This window comes from Nipponia nippon, unplaced genomic scaffold (assembly GCF_047370975.1).
Source record: "Nipponia nippon isolate SJK-2023a ecotype South Korea unplaced genomic scaffold, ASM4737097v1 scaffold_10, whole genome shotgun sequence".
In the NCBI taxonomy this organism is placed as follows: Eukaryota; Metazoa; Chordata; class Aves; order Pelecaniformes; family Threskiornithidae; genus Nipponia; species Nipponia nippon.
The window spans coordinates 14,461,791-14,486,865 of record NW_028262291.1 but is presented as its reverse complement, the minus strand read 5'-3'; the positions used below and the strand labels follow the sequence as shown (position 1 = coordinate 14,486,865).

At 37.2% G+C, this 25,075-nt stretch overlaps 1 protein-coding gene across 1 annotated transcript in view; it reads right to left on the bottom strand.

The window, feature by feature from the left end:
* Positions 1–25,075, bottom strand: part of INSC (INSC spindle orientation adaptor protein) — a 140,467-nt gene that overhangs the window by 66,532 nt on the left and 48,860 nt on the right. Inside the window, exons 3-5 of the mRNA XM_009462852.2 lie at positions 4,065–4,410; positions 3,508–3,560; positions 1,724–1,847 (exon numbers count right to left, since the gene is read on the bottom strand). Coding sequence (XP_009461127.1) covers positions 1,724–1,847; positions 3,508–3,560; positions 4,065–4,410 — 523 coding nt within the window. The remainder of the gene's footprint in view (positions 1–1,723; positions 1,848–3,507; positions 3,561–4,064; positions 4,411–25,075) is intronic.

Below are 25,075 nucleotides of genomic sequence, written 5' to 3'. Positions count from 1 at the left end.
CATTTTTATACTTAATCCAAATTTGAAAGAAGTGCAAAGAAATATCCCATGGTTTACGCTGTTATTGATACAAAATTCAATTATCTTCCCCTTAGAAAAATGTTCCATAAAAGATATAACTTAGCAGTTCACATTTTGATATGAACCTATCCTGAATAAAATCCTGATACACTGTTTAGAAAAGAAAGCTCTTGCGTACACAATTTAAGCTGAGAGTTCTGGCCTCTCACACACTTAGTCTGCTCCAAAGCAGCAAACTACCCACAGATGATGCGGTTGTATGGCAGAAGTGGGCACACAGCCTGACTGAATGGCTCAGAAAACTGTTCTTAAAAGTGTTTTTATTAAATGACCTCTAATCTAAGTCTTCAGCCACACAAACACACATGACATGGTGCAGAATAATTAATTCTGCTCCCTTAAAAGAAAAAGGGACTAGGATTTCAGGTGTGTCAGTAGGTATCAAAGTGCCCAATGACAGAACTATTTGCAATGAAGAACTGCTCTTCCGATCAAAAAGAATAAGCATCAAAACAACCACAACCTACTCACCGAATTTGCAATATGCAAATTCATTTACACACTTCAACTCATATGTGGCATTTCATTTAGTTCTCATAAATCCTAACCAAAGCACATTAGCAACTAGCTTGTTAGTTTGACTGTAATTCTGCAAATGTATTCTGGAGATTCTCACTTCCTAGCAATAATCTTTTAAAATTATAAGGGATGTTTCTGAAAAAGCCACAACTTTTTTTTTTTTTTCTATCTTAATGCCTCAAGGTATGTTAGAATTTAACCAATACCATTCATTAATTTTGTTTTAGCACTGTAGTAAATACTATTTACTCTTCACTAAGCCTCTCATTTCTTCATTTTCTATAGGGACAACGTAAAATTTCAGCATAACATCACCTCTAAAACACGGACAAATTAATTGAGTGTAATTACATTTGGGGTTTTTTATTTGAGGAAGATTAGAGCGTGCAAAGGGATTACTAATGAGATCTCAAGAAGGAAACCAGTGTAAGCCAAGATGGATTGGTTAGACTTGCAAGTTGCTACTATTTCAAGAATGGTCTAATGGAAAAAAATTAATACATTTGTAGTCTCAGCCTAATTACTCAGTGTATTTATCTACATTTAATCACCACTGGAAACAATACATCATGCCTGCAATGATACAGCACTGTTTCTGGAAAGTTACACACACACGTATAACCTGTAGACAACACTGTATTTTATCACTACTTCCTAGAGTGTGAGACACGGATCAGTTAAAATGTGTGCTGTAATAATATACTTGTTATATGTACATCTTCTAAAATGTTCAACGTTTAATGAGAATCATTGAGAGCGGGAGGGACTTTTTTCAAGATTTCTAAAGAAAAGCAGTGTCTACGTGAAAGGAAGAGAAAATGTGTCCAAAGGTTATTAACAAGATATTGTCCAGAAATTAGATGCCTTGCAATGAAGGAGGCCTACCAGGAAAAGTAAGTAACATATTGAGCCACAAGATCATTGTGTTTGGGATTTGAGGTTATTGGAGAATTTGAGAATACAAACACCTAAATTTCTTTGCAAGATATTTGAATTACTAATAAGAAGTTTGCTGAAAATTGAGAGCCGTAATTATAATCCTTCTCTTAACGGATGCTTTCCTTCAAGATTCAACAATTTTGAAAGACTGTTGGTTTGGGTTTTTTTTAAACTATAAACTAACCTGTGCCTCATGTGTTAAAACCAGCTCTATCAACTGGCCAAAATACTGAGCAATGGTAGTGAGTGTTTCATTAATACAAGATTTCATGGACTGCAGTATCTGTTCATCTTCAGTTTGGATGCACCTGAAAACAAAGAGAAAGGGATGAAGGAAAAAAGATGCAACAGACAACTATTGTTTTATCAAGCTGATTGTCACGGGTGAGCTCTGTGTTAATAATGGGACTATAATGGGATTTCAACTGTTCACATGAGGACACTGTCTTTGTGCCATTAGCATCACGCCAGACTTTAATCAAAGCTTTGTCTACACATAGTAAGTATACCATCAAAGGACAACTTTGGACATCAATGAATAATTTTGGGATCACAATTTACTTCACAGAATGAAGGCGAAATTTTGCTGCAGATGCTATGTTTATACCAGTGTAACTCTGCTATTTTCCATTTATGCTTACAGTTACAGTCACTCTAGGGTGCCTGCATTTCAACTGCATCTGTGTATACCCATCCATATTTCATGACCAAAGAAGTGCTTTCAATAATTTTCATTTCTTTACCTTCTTTGCCATAGTTTAGTGATAGCAGGATAAGGACCAAAAATGAATGTGTGCCCAGATTAATAAAGTTCATTTAAATATAGACAGCGTACTCAAAAGTAAAGTTTGGCCTTCTATAGAGAAAGATTACATACACCAGCTTTACAGAGTTAGTATAATTATCCTGTAACCAGTGATATTTGGCTATAACTGAAGAAATGAGATAAAGATGGAAAACTTTATACAATTCAAATTAAATAAATAATACTTCCTCACAGAAATGCATTTAATTTGAATTGTCAAAACATCTTCCACCCAGGCAGGCCACTGTAACGGAAGATGTAGTTTGGTTGCTCAGTGTCTCCACCTACACAGTAGGTCCCCTTTTCAGCTTTACCTGTCTTTCACCCACCTATATCAACTTTTTGTCAAACAGACAAGGAGGGAGAGGACTGATTTGGGGCAGACAGTATGAGATCAGAGCTCTCATTAAATCACCGCGTCTCATAGCAGAATATAAAAGTAAAGTCTGAGCTGTGTGGGTTTGGCAAAAAACAATAGTGCTCAAGAAACATTCTTTCCTGATAATTAGACGGTGTCTTTTTCCCTGATGATCCCCCCAGCAGAATGACTTGCACAGTGTTTAAAGTAAATCGAAGACGACTGAACTGTGCTGGAGGAAACAGGATAACTTACGTTAGGCAGGGGAAATATCACGAGAAGAATTATAAAGAGATTCTTATTTTCCAGTCTCAGCATTCTGGAGTGCACGGAGCTGAGTAAGCCTACAACTGCAATTTAAAGAAATGTGTATTTATTTGGGTTTGATTTACTAATACATGGATATGTGCATACAGCAACATGTTGTACGACAGTCTTACAATGTAAGTTTTCACACCAGCTGAAATCTTGGCTCCACAGAACTTGAAGGGAACTTTGTCACTGATATCATTAGAGCCAGACATTCTCCCTTGATGTCTAAAAGCGCTGAAAAATCCACTTAGATGCAGCTTTGTGTCTATGCCAGGCTCTTTGTGCAACCACAGATACCATCTTTCATTAGGATGCAGTTTAGATAAAAGCAACTCACTTCACCCACCAGAGGCTAACATTTTGAAAGCCTTTCAGAGCTGTGGGGGCCTAGTTCAAACATTTGAGGGTGTTAGTAGATTTGTACTTCTCATTAGAAATTCTACAACATAATAAAACAGCAAAATGAATATTTCAACTAGAAAATTTAAATTACCTTTCTGTGAATGCTGTAAATTCTGAACACTTGTCTATTAAAAGTTTTTCAAACTGCAGAGAAAGAAAGAGAAAGTAGTTTTAAAGCAATATCCATACACACAATTGCTTTTTAAAAATAAATAATGCTTGTTTATGATAATTAGGTGAAAAACCTCCAGAAACATAATATTTCATATTGACACCCTTCTTCTACTTTTATGCAGAAAACGAGTAGAGATAAACCTGAAGTTAACAAAAAAGTAGTATGTTCTATGTTGTAAATGCAAAGGAACTCACAGATGGGGCACCTAGTTACTTCAGTCCAGTAGTCCTCAAAACCAAAACTTTTTCCAACATAATTTGTCAACATTATTGTCATTCAGAATCAGGCCTATGACAAAATAGGATCCCAAATGAGTCAAGAATGTTTCCATAGCTGAAAAGGGATTAGAAACTCTTAAACAAGGGACCAGTATCAGTATGTAAGGATTTCTTACAGATTGTTTGAAGTAAGTTTTAATTATTACAATAAAAAGGTTAAACACGACAAACATTACATCAGGTAAGGCATCCTACCTGGTGCATTTCTTCTGAAGAATCCCTGGTGAACGTACTGTATTCATTTATCATTGACCGTACATGGCAGTTGACTCTTACAGTCATGCTGTGGACTCGCTGCCATCTATTCTTCTCCAGCTTTTGAGCAGTCCTGGTCAACTCTGTGCTTATGATCCAAGCTCTTTTTAATAGTAGCTGTAAGTTATCACATGTGCTATATTGTGAGGAAAGGATAAGTTCATTTTGTTCATCCTTCTCAATGCTGATTGGCTTGGACTGGAGAATACACATACATTCACAGTCTGTCATCAACTTCAAATCTTCCATCCATCGCTGAACAGAGTCCACCTGAATCAAGTGCATGCTAGAAGGCAGAAAAAGACAAGGAAGAATGAGGTGAAGCAAAACCACCTTAGAATAACCACCAGGTTGCAATTGCTCAATTAGCTGCCTTTTGTCAATCAAACAATTTGCTTGCAGTAACACAGCGGCATGCTTAGCTTTCATTTGCAAACACTGGTTTTGGGTTTCTAATCACCTTTACACCACATACCCTGCTATAAAATTATTTGTTAAAAATCAGCAGAGATTAGAGACAAGTAAACAGAAAAAATTTAGACTACACTTTTGCTGGGAAATGTTTCTTGTACATTCAGAGTTTAATATGACAAAGGAACAAAGTTATGGGTGTGTTTGCTTGTTGTTTATGGGACTGTACTGTCAGCTTTTTCTAGACACTTTGCCTGTTAGACACTTAACAGAAAAAGTTTTACCTTGTAGCATCTCTCCAAAGCCCTTCCACCCACTCTGGCACAGCCAAACTAAGACAGCAAATGATACTGTCAGCAATATCTGTTTCTGCCGTATCATAATCCCTTAAACCTCAGCTGGATTCTACTTTCTGACCCATCCTTTACCTTCCCCCTTATTTCTTACTGCTCTCTGTACAACATGCACATCTGACTTGCAAAGCTTGTTTTTGCACTACAGCAAATATGCTGTGAACCAGTGAGGCTGAAAGCAACTCCTTGGTGAGTACACCCTGACACAAGGGCAATGAGCTTGCATTTTATGCCCTTTCACCCTCCAGCTAGTAATATGTGGTACCCAAGACAGCAGCTGTACTGAGCTGTTCTGAGCTCATCTTTGTAAGGGATCCTGAGTTCCCCAGAGCCTTGAGGTAGAGTTGCCTAGAATTTTTTCTTATAGTGAGGTGCCCGCATCCTAAAAAAAAACCCTTAATCCTCACCCCAACATACACACATACAGAACCAGGTTTTATTAGACATAACGAGTGTTATTAACGTTCTATCTAACAGTATATAAAGGTCAGGTATAAGACCCTAGGTCAGACAGAGCAAAGTTTGCACAACTGCATTCATCCTCACCTACTTTGTCTTTGCAAACAGGCTATGATTTCTGCTTTTGTTTCATTTAGCTCAGGGAATTCCTTAGTGGCAGCACCCTGATCCCTTTGACACCCTGGAAATTTGCTCCCTCTCTCCGAGGCCTGCCTGGCCCATTGCTGCCTCCTGCAGTCTCTCAGACTGTCTGCACAAAATGCAGGCTCCCAGCTTTGTATTTTGACTCTTGCCTACCACACCTAAGGCTGGACCTCTGTTTCCCTTTGCAGGGGGGAGCTCCCCAAGGAAGGAGCATCACCTCTGCCAAGGGGCCCCATCTGACCCTTGCTTCCAAGCCAAGGACAGAACAGACACTGTCCATCTCCAGAAATCATCTGTCCAAAATTCTTTTCAGATTTAACAGTAGGTCCCAGATTATTTCAGTTTACATTTCCCCTCCCCAGTCCTCACAAGAGACCACTTCCTCTGGTAAATATATACATAAATATATATAAAAAACATTTTTACTATTAATAGTAGATATATAATAAGTATGTATATAAATATATATATAAAAATCTAAGGGACAGTTATACAGAGCAAAGGGGAAAAGACAAGAGTTATTGTTAAAAAGAAAGCCCTAATGTATTTTCAAATTACTTAAATTTTCCTTATCTTTATGCAAAAGCTTAAAAGATTCTCAATGATGGTTGCTGAAACTAACCATGGTTGCAATGGTAAAGACTGACTTTATCAGTATCTGTCCCTCACTAGGCCCATTATATCCCCTCTCAACACAATATCATTCACTGGTAATAAAGAAAAGCAGGAGGCCAAGAGTTCAAAGAATCTCTGCAAGTCTCCATGGCATAGGAGATTTTGATTTTTATGTGTCTAAAACAGTTTCTCCAGAATTTATAAACACAAGCATGACCAACAAATGTAATATTCTCCTATACAACACACTTCCAAAAGGGCCACTTTACTTTGCAAGACTTTCAGATTGCTGAACTGCAATGAATAAAATAATTTTTCTGACAGTTTTTATCAGCTGAAGACTCAGTCTTAATTTTTGGCAAGTCTTCTTAACACAAAATACTTCAGTATCTCTTCCTCAAGTGAAAGATGGATTGATACTAAAGGATTCCAAGTAAGTAAAGATGAAAGGTAAAGAAGAAATGAAATCAGGTAAAAGCAAGAAGACGGGGCTTAATTATCTTTTCCAAACTTCTACGGGTATCCTACAGCTAGTTTGACAGTGTAGCAGATCGTTGTCAACCTTTGGATACATGCTGAAGTTTTATAAGATGCTATACCAGAAAGGACAAAAAGAAAGTTTGTATTATAGCTCCCATTCTTTTAATCCAGATACTGATTTATTGCAACCCAGCATCACAGCAGTAATCCTCTTTGCTGTTATATAAAGATTTACTGTTAGAACAAAATCTTCAATTATATTAGCCAAGCTAAGGATGACCAGGCAGAAGGCCTTTTTAGTTCTTGTGCTTCCATTTATCCACTGAGCACCAGCTGAACTCAAGAAATGTCCTTCCAGACTGCTCAAGTAATATTCCACAAATGACCAAAATTTATTAACATACATATGAAAAGGAGGCTCACCTCAGGTATGATTTCATATAAACCAACAGCAAACAAGATACAAGAGATCAGTTTCATTGATCCAATCCCCCTTTTCACCATATACAATGAAACTACTTTTAATTTTAAACTTTACAGGCTACTGCAATTTAAGGTCTTTATTTCTCTCAGCTTTGAATATTGTGTAATTGCATTTCATGATCAATTGTGGCTCACTTTCTTCTTGCTATGTGTAGTCTCCTTATTGCCTTTTTGGATCTGAAGCAAGGTTTCCTAATAAACAAAACCAACAACTTTATAAGTTTGAGACCACGATTTATAACGATGTGCATAGTTCGCATGCAGTACAGGATAAACTCATTTGACACAGAGTAATATATTTTTCATTTTTAAAGTGCACTATGGTAATTTATTAAATCTCTGTTTAGTAAGTACAAATAAACTCCTACATTATGAATTCACATGGAAAAAAACTAAAATAGAAGGTTAGTCAGAAAAAAACAAAAAATCATTCATATTTCCTTTAATCCCAAAAGCCAATCTTCACTCTGAGAAGAAAAAAGGATGATAGAGTTGTACAAAAAAGGTACAGATGTTAAAGAAACTCTCCTTGTTGGCCTCTGTTCCTATTGTCAGAAGTACAACTGTAGAATTTAGGATGTTCTGCAATTGAAACTTAGTATTCCTTAACTCACAACAATGGCAAAAATAATACCATTCACCTCCTTAAGAATAACCACAGAAAACTCCCCCTGCTCACTATGTCAGCTTTTCTGACACATTATTCTTTAAAATACACATATCATGATTACTCAAGTGAAATACATAAATGATTCACCTTCATCCACACTCCCTGTATTTAAAGAAAATCTTTCTAAGCATTCAGCAGATAAATTTGTAGACTAATTTTTTATATATTAAAATAAGGAAAGCAAAAAGTATGATCATTCCTAATTAGCTATTAAGAATCCTATTCCAGACAGCATTTACTGAACTCCAAAAACAAGTTGAAAATTTCCATTTTGTCTCCCCATTACTGAAAAAAAAAAAATAAAATCTACACCTACAAAATAAAAACAGCCATTATGGGTCAGACCAAGAAAATCTGTCTAGCCCATTATCTTGCTCCCAACATGGCCATTAGGAGATGCATAAGGAAAGATTATAAGAGGCATGGCAAAAGCTGAGCAACTCCTCCTTCCCATCTTCGGGCAATTAGTGGTTTAGGAACTTCCTAAGCCAGAAGTTGTGTCTAAGCGGGATGTTTTTAGAATTCATGAAACAAAAGTAGCCATTAATCCCTTTTTGAACTCAGTTAAACTTTTGGCCTTTACAACATCTAGTGGCAGTGTCTCACATTGTTTGATTATTTTTTGTATGAAAAAGTGTTTCTTATTGTTTGTTTTAAACTTGCTGCCTGGAGATATTAACACAAGCTCTTTAGTTCTTGTATGCTAAGAGATACTGAAATGACAGTTCTGCATTCACCCTCTTCGTGTAATTCATTATTTTATTTCCTCTACCCTATCTTCTCTCGGTTATCTGATTTCCACGGTAGAGAAACTCAGTCTACCTAGTCTGTCACCATACAGAAGTGATTCCACTCCTCTGTTTAACTGTTTACTCTCCCCACCTTTTCAAAAAGCCTTTTCCAGTTTTCCTATGTCCCAAGATGTGATGGCAAGAACAGCACACAACATCCAAGATTCAGGTAAATTATGGATTTATACATTTGAATTACATGTTCTGTACTGTCCCTATTTTCCAAGAATTCCCAAAATTAAATTTCTCTTTTACATAAGTATTTTCCAGAGAGCTGTTTCATTTTTACCTTCCAGAAAATCTACTTATTTTGACTTCAGAATCTTTTCCATGAGTTATAATGCACAATTTAGAGTTCGCTGTTCTATGTGTATGATGAAAGAGATTGTTCTTCGGTTCCCTTCCCCTCCTCACGTGCACTACTTTATGTTCATTAACATATAATTTCTTCTAGCATTTTACATTTCAGTGACCCAGTATCGTGAGACTTTTTGTGTTTGCACATTATTTTAAATTAACCTGAACAGTTTTGCATCAGCAGGAAGTGTTGTTGACCTGCTGTTATAACTATTTTTCAGGTCCTTAAATACATCAGGCAAGATTGGTTGAGCATAAGGGACCTTACTGGTGTGATTTTCCCCAGTTCTGTTTAATTGAGCAACAGTAGCTGGGTAACTGGCAGAGATCCTGATGTATATAGATAGTAGTTCCCCACCAGCTAGAATTTCTGAATTTAGTATGTAATGGCATATTGACAAAAAAGCAATTTGTCTAGACTCTACACTATAAAAGCAGCATTTCATGTAAAAATAGCAGTAAAAATAATTCAGTGCAAAATAAAAATTCAAAAGAAAGTCTCCAGCATTTCTTCAAAGTCATTCTATTTTAATTGAGGTTGTAAAATATTTGATGAAGTTTTCAAGAGCACTCAAATGAACTTCAGTAACTAGCAATTTGAATACTCTGAATTCTAGTGTGCTTGCCAAAGAACAGAGTCTTTTAAAAATTGTGTTATTTTGACAAAATCATTTGGTGTCACTGGCTGAGACCAACATAGAGCAACAGCATGTTAAAAGCATATTGCTTCAAAAGATGCTCAGATCTTGTTTCATACAGACATTTCTGCGCTATATAACACACTGCAGGGAAATTTCATCCTGGAGAAAGACTCACATAAAAAAAAGTAATCCCATTTTAAATTTCTAAAAAGAGGCATATCATATTCAGAGTTCTGTTAACAGCATTTCTCTTCTTTTTTTGCTATTTTCTATGATCTAGTAAGTAGTTTGTTAACTCACGAATCACAAGATCTTTAGGACAGACAAGATGGATTGACATGTAAAGAATTGCTCTATCTCATGTTGGTGCTACATGAATACAAAAGTGAAGAATTAATAATTAGATCATTTGTTTAAAACTTCCACCTTGGAGTTCTCTACTACAATTTTACTGGCAGCACAGACGTTTCTTTTTTAAATTGCAAATGTTATAATGAAAAAGAGTTATACCTCTGTTTTAGCACTGAGTTTCAGTAAGTGAAAAGTTTCATGTTTTATAACATTGTGTTGAAGTCTGAGCTGATCAATTCATGTGAATAATTCCAGTAGTCATATTTATAAAGTGTAAAGACTTCTGTTCAGTCAAATTATGTTTTCAAGGCTTCTTAGCATTTTATCCATTTTCACCTATTACGACAGATTTATTACCAATCCTAATGATAGCATTTAGTACAGATAAGTCTACGGTGAAAGTCAACGCCAAGTCTTACAACTGCGCTCAAATTTATTATTCTAATTAGCAGTAGGTAATTAATTGGCAACAAACAACTTCTTGAATGGATTTAGCCCCCTCTTTGAACATAAATCATCTCTAATTTTTTTCTAATTCATCTTTGCAAAATTATTCATAGGTACCCAATATACCCAGGGCCAGTTTCTACATCAATACAATGACAGCAGAACTCAACACTCAGTGGAAGGATTTAGTGAAGAGCTGTAGAGGCAGCTCTTATTTATCCTCAAGTTGCTTTACACAATATTAATTGCATACAAGAGTCTTGTAGATCCGTGATATTGTATTTGCACTGACTAGCAAAATTTTATAGAGCTAGCTAGACAGCTAGATTAGGAGATACAGAATAGCTTTAAGGTAGCTGAGAATCAGATTCCTGATTTTTAAGTGAACATGCTTGCTTTGTAGATCACTCCTAATGTAATAATGGTCTATGAATATTTGGTATTTGTAATTGATGTGGCAAGCTAAAAGATTAGCTAGATGATTTGCACTGTGTTCTTTTTTCCCCGTGATTTTACATTCTTCTTTTACAGTAGAACATCAGCAATCCAACTTCACTAGGACAAAAGATGAGTTTAGTAGCATCAATCACCCTTCTATGTTTTAACATTTCCATTTAATTTAGGAGTAGGTTTAAACCAGAAAGAAATGCAGCAGAAGCAATAGAGGCATTACCACTAGTTTCAGGAAGCAGCATGCCAATGGGCAGAATAAATAAATATTGGTAACAAAACCAGCATTACTCAAAGCTCTTAAGTAAAACACAAATGTATTACAACAGTGGTAATAAGTTAACTGTTTTGTTTACTAGGGACATCTCAATATTGCTACTTTTCTAGTAACTAATATCTATGTGTCTCTTCGCCTGACCTGAAAACAATGGTCCCTCCTTGCCATGTACTGAAACTTCAGTACCACCAATTTCAGTTTGGCATGTACACTCTGGGATGATGGAGTTACTCAAACCACCAGCCTCCTCAAAATCAGTCCTACTATAGAGAAAATATGTTAAAACCACAAACAGCTTGTGCTTTCTTAAGCATCCATCCAACTTCTGCAGGGAGATCAAATGAAGACCAGCCTGTGAAACTTAGAACGAAACATTTATGGTCAGGCTACTACATTTTGTGAAATCTTATGCATTCACCAATATAGAAATGTCTATAAGGAAAGTAAAAACATTATAAACACTTGTAATATGTAAGGCATGATGTGTAAATGAACTATAGCTTCATCACACCTATTTAAAAGGCCACATAAATCATTTAGTGTTAAGTGCTGCACCAACGTTCTTCTCAGATCTTTATGTTTTTCTGAGAAATCCTCACTGTAAGTTGTCCCTCTAAAAATGTCTGGAAATGTTATACCACCCCAGAATTACTAGCACACTATAGAACATAAGGAAGACACAATATAAAATCACAGACCAATTCAGCTTGCTGTAGCTTATGTAAAAATCTAGGATAAACTTATCATGTATCAATTTTCTTTATATGGTTAGAGCTTAAGTAGAGCCAGGTCCTTTCCAGCTTCTATCAACTGAAGGGATAGTCAGAAGGCAAAAGCACTAGTTCAAACTAATTTGTGGATTTTTACTTTGTGCCTGATACGTTAAATTGCTAAAACAGTAGCTGTGTCAAAAAGCACGTAAGCCACTGACTTCACAGAAAGTAAAGACAGCAGTAAAGGAGAATATGATTTCCTGACAGAAAGGAGGAATATGCTAAATAAACCCTGCTATCAGCAAGTTAATGACAGGATAAGGCTGCTAATTGGCTTACAAGCAAAGCTGAACAAACAGTATGCTAATACTGTCACAATGATCACCAACTAAAATATGTCTCCTGAATCTATATTTGTATAGTATTATTAATTCAGAATTGCAATGAATGCTATTGCATTTGTGATGTCATCATAAACTAGTAAACTGACTAAAATTTCCAAAACCAATTAGCTCGATCAACCCTGTGATATTGGCATATTCAGACTTAGTAAACTGTTACGCACTCAGATCAGATTTGATGGACTTTGATCCAAGTTGAGGAATCCACCACACTTAGAAGCAGGCAATTTTAGGCACTCTACAATTCAGACAATATAGTAGATGGGGAAAAAATGCTCTCCTGCTGGCCCTGCTGCTTGAGAGTCCATTCGTGTTAAAGTGGGGATGGGGGACTGACAATATAAATCCACTGCTCCTAGATCTCTTCACCCAAATGTGTTCGTATGAGTTACTGACATGTTTATATTTTTTTTAATCTCCATTTGACCACTGGCAAAACTAGAAATGAAGGTGAACTTATCAAATTCTGCAAGTGAAACTCTGTGATATAGCACTTTTCTTTTTCCTTTTTCTTTTTTTAATATTGGCCTTTTTTATTCTGTCTGTGTTTAAGAGAGTCTGTCACTCATTGAAGGTCAGAGATATACCATTTGCAACAAGACAGTGATCATCATCTAAACTCTGCTTTCCTCTGCAAGTTCATTTCAGCAATAGTATGCACTCTATCAGCTACACTGGCCTGGATGTTCTCTGGGCTAAGATTTCTCACTTAGCTAAACCTGCCAAACCATACGGCAGTTTTGTACTGTACACAAAAAAAAAATTAGGATAAGACCATCCGATGAATTCTCTCTTGGATCAGCTCCTGTTAATTTTTAATGATATTTACAGAATATCAGTGTGAGATAGACAGAAGAGTTATACATGAAGTAAAAAAAAAAAAAAAAACAAAACAAAAAAAAACAACAACAACAAAACAAAACAAAACAAAACCAACAAAAAACAAAAACGCTGACCAAACTTTGTGAAGGATATTGGTTCTTTTGTTCAGTATGTTACTTGATCATTTGTTCTGCAGTGAGTAAGCAGATTCTCTTCATTCCTCAGGCAAATTGCTCTTTGATGAGCTGGATGAAGTAGACATTCCCTCCTTCTGAGGTTAGGTCCTGAAATAAGAAACTATTCTCCCATGCACAGACAACAGCAGTGCTGAAGACACAAGATCCTGCCACTCTTGCTCTCTTTGCAAATGACAGCCTGGGTCTTGCTAAAACATGAAACAGTTATAGTTTTTCTGAAAAAATGAAATATCAGAGCTGAGGGGTCTTAGGTTTGTGCACAATGACAGAATCCATGACTTTGGACTGTGTTTAGCCCAATGTAAGCAGAACAGCATAGCCTGATGGAACATCACAAGGCAGATCTACTCAGAACATTTTTACAGCTTCTTTCAGGACTTTAAGTCCAACTTGGTGACTGAAATATGTTGATAATCTTGAAGGGATATTGTCATCAGCATACATTTAAATTGTTAATTACTGAGTACACACAAAGTTCTCACTCCCATAAAAAGCTGGGCATGTTTCTTGCATCGTGTGACAGAAGAGTCAACAAGGCCATTAGCAGGAGAGAATGTGCTCAAGATATTAATCAGAGAGTTCATCCCAGTTCACTTCTTCCTGATGCTCAGGCTACACTTGTAATTGCAGAGGACAGTATTCCTCATGGCCTTATAAGAACAAAACGCCGTAAGAGAAAAGTCCTTGTAAACACCTAGCAGGGAGGGAGAAATGGAAATGAAAGAGAGAAGGAGAAAAACAACACTGGAAATAATTTGGGGCCATAGACCATGGAAATGCTCATACACAATCACAAGCAAGGACTAATTTGGAGTCTAACATGAGTCCATGAAAATAGTGCCAGTGCCTCATTGAACGTTTTTTTTTTTTGTCCTCCAAATCTGCCTTAATTTGTAGTTTAATAACAAACAGTACAGCTCTCTGTGCCTTTTTCAAGGGAGTTATGACATGCATTATGAGCACCACCATTAGCCTTTCCCCTTTTACTATTTACTCATTTAAGGTCCTAACCCTACTGATTAAGTAAAGCCTGGATTACTTAATGAAGGAAGCAACAACCATTTTACAGGGAGTTATGAGATCAGTATCACTCAGGAGACTACAGAAATTTGGGGACCCTCAGTCACATCTATTGCACAGCAGCTCTAGCTAAAACTGTCAAAAAAGAGGTAAGAAAAGGATAGCCTGGTGTTGGCCTTTAAGGTTCACATTAGGACATTAATCCTTCAACAGACAAGTTAAAAAGATGAAAACTAGCAACACAGTGCCACAAATATCAGAATGAGTTGGTAAAAATACCTTAAGCAGTCTCATTCAAATAAGAAAGCAGTTTCTAATCAAACAGATTTGATATATAAGCACATGCTTATATACTTCTGTAGAAGTATAGAGGACTGAAATGAAATTTTACATCATCAAATCCACTCTTCTGATACCAGAAGCAACCAGATCAGATAATTTTCTCATAAATGGCTTAAAAATCAACTCTAAAAATAATTTATTGTGGGCTCAAAAGTGTTCTATTAAGTAGCTATTCTAGAACTGCACTGCTCTGATAGTTAGAAATTTCTTATTTCTGATCTAAATTTCTTAAGAGCCAATTCATTCCCATTTAGTTTCCTCTTTCCTTTTAAATAAGAATTTATCTTCCAGTGCATTTCTAGAAAGCAAACACATGATCTCAGCTTCTCTTTTGCAAGACTTGACTTAAACAAAATTCTTTAGATTCCTTTTACGAAACTACATTGCTTTCCACTCCCCCTGCCCTGAACACCCTGGTAGATCTGTAGCTGCTGCAAAATTCATTTTTTACTGAAAGACTTGATATCCTGCTTGATAGCAAATGATGTCTCACAGTAACTTGCACGGTGACATTACTACACCCTTATCTCCCCCAGAAGTATCTCACTTCATACAGTCTAGGACTGACCTTGCTGCCTTCATCACCACATCTTACTGGCAAATGCAGTCACAGTCATTATCAACTAGTATACATGGGTCCTTCTCCTAATTTTTTTTTCCATTGAATGGGTTACAAATTGTTGCAGACTTTCTTGTTCTCGGGCCCTAAATGCATAACCTTGAGATTTCAGTTATTCATCCTTTTACTTCAATACTTGACGTCTACTTCTAATTCTCTGCTTTCAGAAATACTCCTTGCCATTACCCTTTCCTATTTTACCCTTTGTCTAATAGCTTCTGCTTTCTGTATTTACTAGTAAATTATCATGTGTATAATCTCCACTGACTTTTCTTTGTTAAAGGGGAAAATAGGGAAAACAAATTTGCCTTATCAGAGAACCACAGCAGGTTATTCAGTACAATGTGTCTTTGGCAGGTTCACATTTTGGCATCCTATTTCCAATTTAATCCTAAACCTTTAGCTACTCTTTACTAGGATTTTTCCTGGATTTCTCCTCTCTTCCTTTTCCTTTCCAGTTATCTCTTATTCCACCCTCTCTCACTCCTTAGATATAAGCAATTATGTTTTGCTACTTTCCACTTGGAGTTGCTACAAAATTTTGCTAGCAGGTTCAGCAGCCTAGAGTCATTTTCCTGCCTTTTTAGATTGTGTTTTGCTTCTCCCTCAGATATGTTTCTTTCTCTTTCCATGCACATGACAGTGTCAAAACTAGATGGCTACATGTTCCTGTCTGCACTGAAAATTAAGTCTTTGTTCTGTCAGGGTACTATGACTGCATTTAACATCTACTCCCTGCTAATTACATGAAGCAAGCATTTCTTACCTCCTTCTCTTTTAATCTGCATGGTTATTGAATTCAGATAGTATTCATACATATTAAATTACTTTCCTGAACAAAAGTCTCATTGGAAAAAGTATAACTGACAGTATGTATAGACTAGAGTCCTAGATAGTCAAATCACCTCTTAAGAGGCTATTTAATAAACACAGACCTGCTGTGTTAGTTTCCCCACCTGGACCCTTCCTTATACTCCAAATTATGATACATTCACACCAGTTACGCTGGGGGGGGGGGAGGTAAATGCACACACACGCGTATGACGTTTCCCTTCTCTACACACGACATCCCTCCCAAACAACAGATTACGTCTAAGGCTCTGATCTAATTGGAGAAGACCCTGTTTCACTCCTGCCTTTTGAATGTACTTCAAAATTCTGATTTCTCTTCCCTTTCCCTCCTTCTGCTGATACTACTACTTCATTCTTTCTGCTTACATATCCACCGCTGCTGACAGAGAGAGACCCCTGAGCCAAGCAGAAGCAGGAGATATTTGCACTCCATTTGGTGTTCACAACCAGACTTTTATTTTCTGAATTATTTAAATCATAGAATCATAGCATACCAGGTTGGAAGGGACCTCAAGGATCATCTGGTTCAACCTTTCTAGCACAATATAGACGAGATGGCACAGCACTATGTCCATCTGAGTCTTAAACATGTTCAGCGTAGCAGAGTCAACCACTTCCCTGGGAAGATTATTCCAATGATTGACTGTTCTCATTGTGAAAATTTTACTTCTTGTGTCCAATTGGAATCTCCCGGGAGTAACTTATACCCATTACCCCTTGTCCTCACCATGTGACTCCTTGTAAAAAGGGAGTCTCCATCATCTTTGTAGTTCCCCCTTAAGTACTGGTACAAGCTTCTGTGGCCCTCCAGCCACAATAAACATACTCAGAGCAGCAGAGTGATCTAGTGGACAGACTCCTTGAGTAGAAATTCAAAAAGTTGGGCTCCACTCTTTGCTTTCCTACTAATATTCTGACAAGTTTTGTCACCTCCTGTCATCCTTCTCTCCTGCTAGACTCTGCCTCTCTCTTCTGCTTAGCATATGAAGTGACATTTTCTTGCTTTTGCACTGAGCATTGTGCACAGCGTTCCGATCTTGGCTGGAGCTTCCAGATGCTACCATAACACATGTAGTGGAGAAAGGCAAAAATTTAAGTTTTTCAAAGCAATCCTGAGAGGAGTTCTGAAGGCTAAATAGCAAAAGGAGAAAGCAAATGAGTGGTTATTTTTACTACCATAAAGTTACTTTTGAATGAGGAACAGCAGCTGAAGTTTGAAGAATGCCCGAGCTAGAACAGTCTCATTAAAATATAAAATCCAAAGCAATTGGATTCCAAGACCTGAAAAAAGACAAGAGTTCAGGAGGGTTCTTCAAAATGCTCAATGAGGTGAGGAAACAACCACAGCCTGATTTCCTGGTGAAAATAAAGATGAGTGGGTTAGGAGTCCCACAGATTGCTCATTCCTTGGAAATAATTCATTAGTGAGGACTTTTCACCTTACTGCTGTTCAGAGCAGCTCTGGTAATCTCAGATGTAAAAGAGGAGCAAGGGAGAGAGCAAATCTTGCTGACAAGAGCCCCATTGCACAGGTGTCAATCTCCATCTTCAGAAGGGAGCGGGTGAAAAGAATTATATACCATGGAGGATAGAACCAGGTGGCTTTTCAGGGACTGAGAGAATATTACAAATGATGACAAGAAGAGAAGACAGAAAAAAGATCTCTTCTTTTTCCCCCTTCTTAGTGAGGAGGATGAAACAGCATATCTATTTATTCCTCTTCATTTAGTGAGAGCAGGGTTTGGGTCACTGTCAGTGAATCTCTGGCACAAATGAGTTATCCATGATTCATAAGGGTATGCAGGCTCCACATTCTGCAGTGCATTAAAAACAGAACAATGATGTTTTCCAGAAAAAAAAAAAGAAAAATAATAATTCTAGTATCATTGCAGATAAATAAGTCAATTATCCCTTCTTAATTATTTATTTAGCATTAATAAACTCTTACTGGCCATGAAAGGAACCTGGGAAACAGCTAACAGGAGCGAGAAAGTGTAGTGAACACCATTGTTTTGCAATAATACATCCCAGGTTCAATGAATTAGCCTCTGGCACCAAACATAAACAAATGGGTATTTCATGCGAGTACAATATTTTGCATTAAAAAACAATTAAAAGATAAGTGGAACTAGGTTTTTGTCCTGCTATAATGCTTTATGATACCTCACAGTAGTGCAAGGAAATTGGATGCGAAACTGTATCAGAAATGGAAGCAAGGAAATATTCCATAATATTAAGTCTGTTATAGTCACCAGCCTTAGCTAAAGAAATTTGCTTCATATAAATTACTGTAGGATAACAGAACTTCCTCACAAATGGGAAATACATGTTTGATATACAAAAAATAAGTGTATATTCATTGAATATTCTCTTTTACTTTCCCTTTGTCAGTCTCTATTATGACAGTAAAGTCTTCAGAGGAAGAAAAAAAGCTCTGTGTATTTGTCAAGTGTCTGATTAACAATCCTTTCCTGCTGCCATCATATAACCGGAAAATAAGATAACTCACTTCACTGTATAGAGAAGCAAATGCAAGTAGATCCAGTTTTCTATGTGATTTCTATGTTCTACTGTTTTCCAGAGTGAAAAAATATGTCAATATAGCTTTCTTAAAGAATTTTCATCACTTCATAAAATTTTCAAGGCACATGCTCAATAGTTTCTCAAAGTCTATCAGTTCTCAAGCAGAATGTACTTTTCTATAACTGCCATTGATACAAAAATCAGGCAGGAATCTCAGCACTAACTTGGCACAGACTGCAAGCACAAGGCTGTGCAATTCGGATTCCACCTCTCACCTGACACCTCTTTCTGGAAGGACTCAAACCTAAATCTGAAAACATTTGAAACAGGACCAAAACTGTGTATTTTGGGCCATCTCTAACGTGAAGGGAGATGGAGTTTCTCTCTCCAGTGTCCCTCTCCCACAAACGTTTCATTTAACTAAATTCATTATTAGACTAGAGATTATCCATCAAAAGCAAAGCAACTCAACCTTCCTCCTGAAATCAGGAGACAAGAACCAATTATGCAGTTCCCATTTTGGGAAAGGTACAGCATTTCTCTTCAATATATTCCAGAGATTAATGGTTTAAATAGAAGTGCTCTTTAAAAGGCACTGACAGATACCTTTGTTCTTTGTTACCAATAAAAGAGGCATTAAAACCCATCCACCCGCAACAAACCAAACAAGAAAGAGCCCCTGCTTTCCTGCTTCTCACTACTGCTATGCGCAAAAGCTAAAGGCAACTCATTTCCAGAAGACAATGGAAAAGAAATGCCAATGAACCTATTTACGGCTGGTCAAAAAACAGGCATTGGAAACAGTGTAATACAAGACACAAGCAAAACAATAATAGCTCACCACAATCTCCCACCTTTAAATTACATTCAATTCTCTATGTAGAAGTAGTTAAAAAAAAAAAGTCCATGCTACATGGTGCAAACTTACTCCTATAATTGAATCAGTGAAAACAACATTAAATACCTTCTGTCTGTATTTTGCCAGATGCATACTGACAACAGTTGTGTGCTTATGCCTTTGCTTTTTTCTTCTCCCCCCAGCTTTTCCCACCACCTCAACCCTCCAGACATCTAACAGGAACTCAGAAGTTTTGAAGACTTGAGATATCCCAGACTTAACTATTCAGGTCAAAGTGGGATAGTGAGGCTTTGAAGAGCAATGCTGATAGAAGTGTCATTGGTCCTAGTGAGACTGGGGAGGGATGGGACAGTATCCTCTTGCTGTATTCAGGGAATATCACCCTTTGTCTCACTGCATCCTTGATCTATTAAATATATGGTTGGATTTTCCATCAAGCATAACCTTACTGGAACTAATCTTCCCTGTACTTCACAGCTGCCTGGAAAGATGGCTGGTGATAACAGAAGTGAAACTATGGCAGGGCATATGCCAATTAAGTCATTATCTTACTTTTGTCCATATTGTGTAAATATGCTCACTTGTAGAAACACACACAGTTTAGATCAAATGAACATAATACTTCATAAGAAAAAAAGATCCATAAGACTACAGACCAAATATCAAAATGCTGTTTAACGCATCAGACCTAGTAATGGCTGGCCATTTTTTGAGCAATTTTTTTGTTTCTTTTTTCCCCGACTCCCGCCCCACTTTTTTTTTTTTTTGTCAGATCAGTTTTTATGTACCAGACTTAACTTGCAGTCACGATTAAGAGCGCACATATATGCAACCTATGCTAGTCAAAAACCCAGCACCTGTGGGTTAATAACAGGCCAAATATCTCCTGACTCAGACCACGAAGTGCTTCCATTAACACATTTTAACTTCATATTCCAATCACTAGCTGTTTGCTGTTCTCATGTTAGCCTCATGCAATAGATTCTGTTGGAACCATTTGCCTATCAATACATGTATACATGTTTATGCAGAAAAACATTAGGGCATTTATACTGAACTTAGGCTCAAGTCCCCACTTCAAGGGATACTTTGAGGAAATAGAAGCTATCTGGGAGAAGGGAAGACCTTCCTCTGCTGGATTCAAATACTTGTGTGGAATAGACAAGAAACGCTATCTTTATGCAGAGGTAAAACAAATATATCTGAAATCTCAAATATTCAAACAGAAGAACCATTTCTCAGTCAACTGTACTCAGAATTTCTGTCAATTTGGTGCACAGCTTCAGCTTTGAGAAAAACAAATGCAAAGACTTCATAAACAGTCCTACAACACCGTATTTCCCTTCGTTTTATTCACAGACCTAAGCTGTTGTGAAATAATCATCTTGCATCTGCATACAAGATTGATTCAACTTTCTACTTTTGTATTTCTTGAGAACACTGTAGAAGAGAGGTTCTCAAAGGAATTCTCTAGGTCATGCTAAATAACCTTTGGGTCACACTAGTATTAGCTAGGATAGCCTTCGAACGCCTCTTCACCAGTATGCGGCTCAGTGTACCACTTGCCTACCCCTTGCACAGGTGCCTAAAAGTGACAGCATTCTAGGCACCACAGCTTCACAGGCACCCAGAAAAAAAAGTCTGGAGAATAGTGTTAAGGCAAATATCAGTACCACTTTGCTCCCTGTTAGCAAAAAGTTTGACTATTTCTGACATAAAAGAATGCCTGAAATCCTAACATGTCTTCTCTTATGTAACCATAGTAAATTAGCTAATCTGTACCATATTTATCTGCTTGAAGTAGAAAAACTTGTCCTAACAAGCTGCAGGGATGTATACAGACCTCTGATGATAATGGGCTGTTTTCACTGTTAAAGCTCTTTGAGATATAAAACATAACTAAGCTCACTTCTAGTTATAGATTACTTAAGGACCTAATTTGGGAAGCAGCACTGCTGTACTCCAGCGCAAGAGTGATTGGAGGCTATATATAGGTTCAAATAAAGCTAAGGTTAATATACCTGCAAAAAGCATGTATGATTCCTGTATTACGTTTCTGAAATATTACGCATGTTCGAGCTTATCAGTTTTATCTTTCCTGATTTACTTAATGCCTAGGTGATCATATTTGCCAAAGGCATTTCTTCAGAGTATGAAACAGTTAATCAGCGTAGATGCATATGAAAAGTGTTAAGGGTGGCTTCACCTGTTCTTCATATGGGCCTCCAACATATGCATACTTTTAGAACAACATGGGCACGTATCCATGTACAAACACACATTGAGGGAGGTCCAGATGGAATGCCGAGCAGGGGGAAAAAGAGAGTGACATGACACCAAGTAGGTACAAAGCTAATACAAATGGAGGGATGACCTCCCCGCATAGGTTTTGTTTTCTTTGTAACCTTTGTAAGCAATTCTAAGAAAATCTCAGCTCAAGTGTCATTGTCAAAAGAATCATGTGTACAAAATGGGAAGAGCAGTGAGGCAAAAGCATTCCTTGAGACACACTGGGAGGACAGCAGGAGAGAGAGTTATATGTAAAAAATAAATTATAACCCTCAAAGAGAAAGAATTACTCAAAAAACGCCCACAAAAGATAGAAGTAGAGAGGGTAGACAGAGAATGGCAGTAAGTTTTTGAAACACATGGAGCCATTTTTATTTCTTCCAAATGCAGTTTTAAGCCTTTTTCCTGGAGACACAAGATGCTGCACGGATTTGCTAGAAGAACAAACTGAAATCAAGTTTTCTGTGCTATTGCACTGTGAATAGAGCATGTACTCAATGTATATCATACATATCCCTATGTTGTGTCAAATTAAAAAGCAGATAGCCAAATGCTGTCCTAAATTTTAATTGAAAAAGAACATCAGAACTGTCCAAAGACCTTCCCTGTTTCTCCCACAAGCACATACACACACACACACTGAAATTAAATTTGAAAGCAGAAAACGGTATCATTTTCAGATGCTGGAAAGTTCACAAAGATAACAGGAGAAGTGACTTGAACTCTTGTCTACCATTATAAAGAGAGTAATAAAGCTTTATTATTCCAGTTTCTCACCTCATGAAGACATGGGGCCTGATTCATCCTACCTGCCACTAGCAAAGGCTGAGAGTAGATGCAACTGCAGCGTGTCTCTGACCCTACTGCAGACAAAGCAACTGTCTGTCTGCTTTAGCTTTCACCTGTTACCATAGTCCTTATAGCACACACAAAGCACTGGTGATGCTGTGTGCCTGCAAACCTCCGCCACACCTGGTCTTCTGGCACATCTACTCTTGGATGCTACACTACACTTAACAGGTGTTCTGCTGGCTTAAAGGCCCTCTGTGTGGAAGCGTTCAGTGGGTGGGATGTGGAGGATTGGTTCATGCAACCCAAACTAAGGAGCTGGAGCAAACAACAAGCTTCTCATGTCATAGCTGACATTTAAATTAAAAATCCCAATTAGTTTTTTTCAGTTGTGGGATCAGTTGAAGAGGTGGGTAAACTGATATTGAGGTGTCAATTTAAATAGTAAAAAATGCTCAATTTGAACATTTACTGAAGGCCTTGCATTTGCAGCAACTGCAACTACAGTAGAACAATGCTGAGTCCAAGGCACACTTTGAAATACCCTCCTATTGTACAGCAGGGCAGCTGTGTAACAGTTTACTCAGTTGGGCTGTCTTCACACTTTACCAAGAAAAAGATACTTTTTCAAAATTACTGAGGTCAACCTCTCACCCAGCAGTTGAATCACAGAGAACATTCTGCGCGATTCCAGCCCTTCAGAGCAGAACAAAATGCTTGGGGAAAAAAATATCTTCTTTTCCCCTAGCAGTAGCACATTGATTTCTTTCCAGGTGGTTCCTGGTACTTCGGCCAAGAGCAATATGGGTTTAGACTCTCTACCCAGCAAAACCAGGAGTGCCCCAATCTAATCACTTCCTGATTCACTCTCACAACATAAACACAGTCCTTACCCCTCCACATCAGGACTGTGCCATGGGAAGTTCTGACAGGCTTAAAAAAAGTTTCTTTGCTTTTAAATGAGATGGAAAAAACTAGCTTTATGCCTGAACTGTTATTGAGAGAGGTTTCTGTCAAAAGAACGTAAAAAAAAAAATTATGTTACGAAGAGACATTCTTCTGCCATATTTCTCCATCCTGACTTCCCACTGGGTACACTGGACTATAAGAAAATGTTAAACAATGGCAGCATACAAATATTGTTACTAGAAATCTGGAAGCCTGAGGACTTCAATGATATCCTCAAGACTGGGAACCCAACTTAAACACCCGACAGTAAAGAACTCAACTGCCACAGGCTGGATGCTTGTAATATTCACTAGGCCACTGCCAAGGTCTCATCCTTTAAGCCTTGAAGACAGGCCAGCATGTCAGATTTTATACTGAAAATTTTAGCCTTAGCAATTGGATTTAAGTGCGTTAGTTTTGGAAGTGGCAATTTTTTAAAAAATATTCACAAAGTAAAGGAAAAAGTGTCAATTTTGCATCAATGACACAAAACACAGAAATCTCTGATCTTGAATTCTGAAGCCACTGGCCCAGAATTCAAGCCTGGCCTATAAGCCAGCCTGCAGACAACTATGGCTCCCTTACCTTGGGATCCTGACAAATAAGAATAAGAATCTGAATACGTATCATTAGCTGATTTTACTGCTTCCCAGTTCCAGTATTTTCCTGCCCTTTGCTTTTTATTCCACCACCACCACCCCCCCATTTATCCCAGAAGCAAGTCAGCTAACACATAATACATCAAAACCAATTTGACTAAAGTTTGGAAAAACAGTCTATAAATATATGAAAGGTATCAACATAAAAAAAGGTATTAAACAGAAAGAAAGAGCCTGCTGCAAGCAGGAGATGGAACCATATTTCATTTGATTCTTTCCAAACCAAATTATTCCTCAATTCTATGATTTACTTAAATCTCAGAAATCAAAGGTGAAATAGTGAACAGTCATTGAAACAGTAATTTTACGTACTAAATAAAGACCATCCTCTTCCCATATAAACTGTTTTCCCTCAATGAAGATGGTACAATTCTAATTCCAATCTAATTAAAAAAAAAAAAAAATCTAACTTTAATGACATTCACATTATTAAAAAAATTTACACCAAAGAAAGGGTAACATTCTAGCTACTTTTTCAAAGTATCTCAGCTATGCTACAAGGGCAAAGAAGGTAGAAATCTTCTGTGATGAGCATATCGGAGGTTCTCTGGCCATAAACTGGCAGTACTCTCAGAGAAGTCAGACCATTCTGTTCATTGCTAGTGTAGTGACCCTACTGGCAGGCCTGCGTGTTGGGATAAAACAGACATGGTTAAAAGTTACCATTTAGTTCTCCCAGTTAGCAGTATACTTTGTGCTCTGAACTCAGCAGAATGTTTTTGAAAATGAAAAATTTGATGGAATATTGCACTGTGAATGTTTTCTTCCTGGCCAGTTAGAAACCACAGATTCATAATCATATAACATCCTTTACTTTTCAATTTATTTATTTTTAAAGTACAGATAAGCCAAATTAATTTACCATTCTTGCATAAGTAGTATCAAAAACAATTTTTCATTGCTGAAGCAAAGTAACTTACTTCCTGCATCATGTGTTTCAAATTGAATCTACAAAGTTCATTTCAAAATGCAAAGTAGGTAAATTCCAA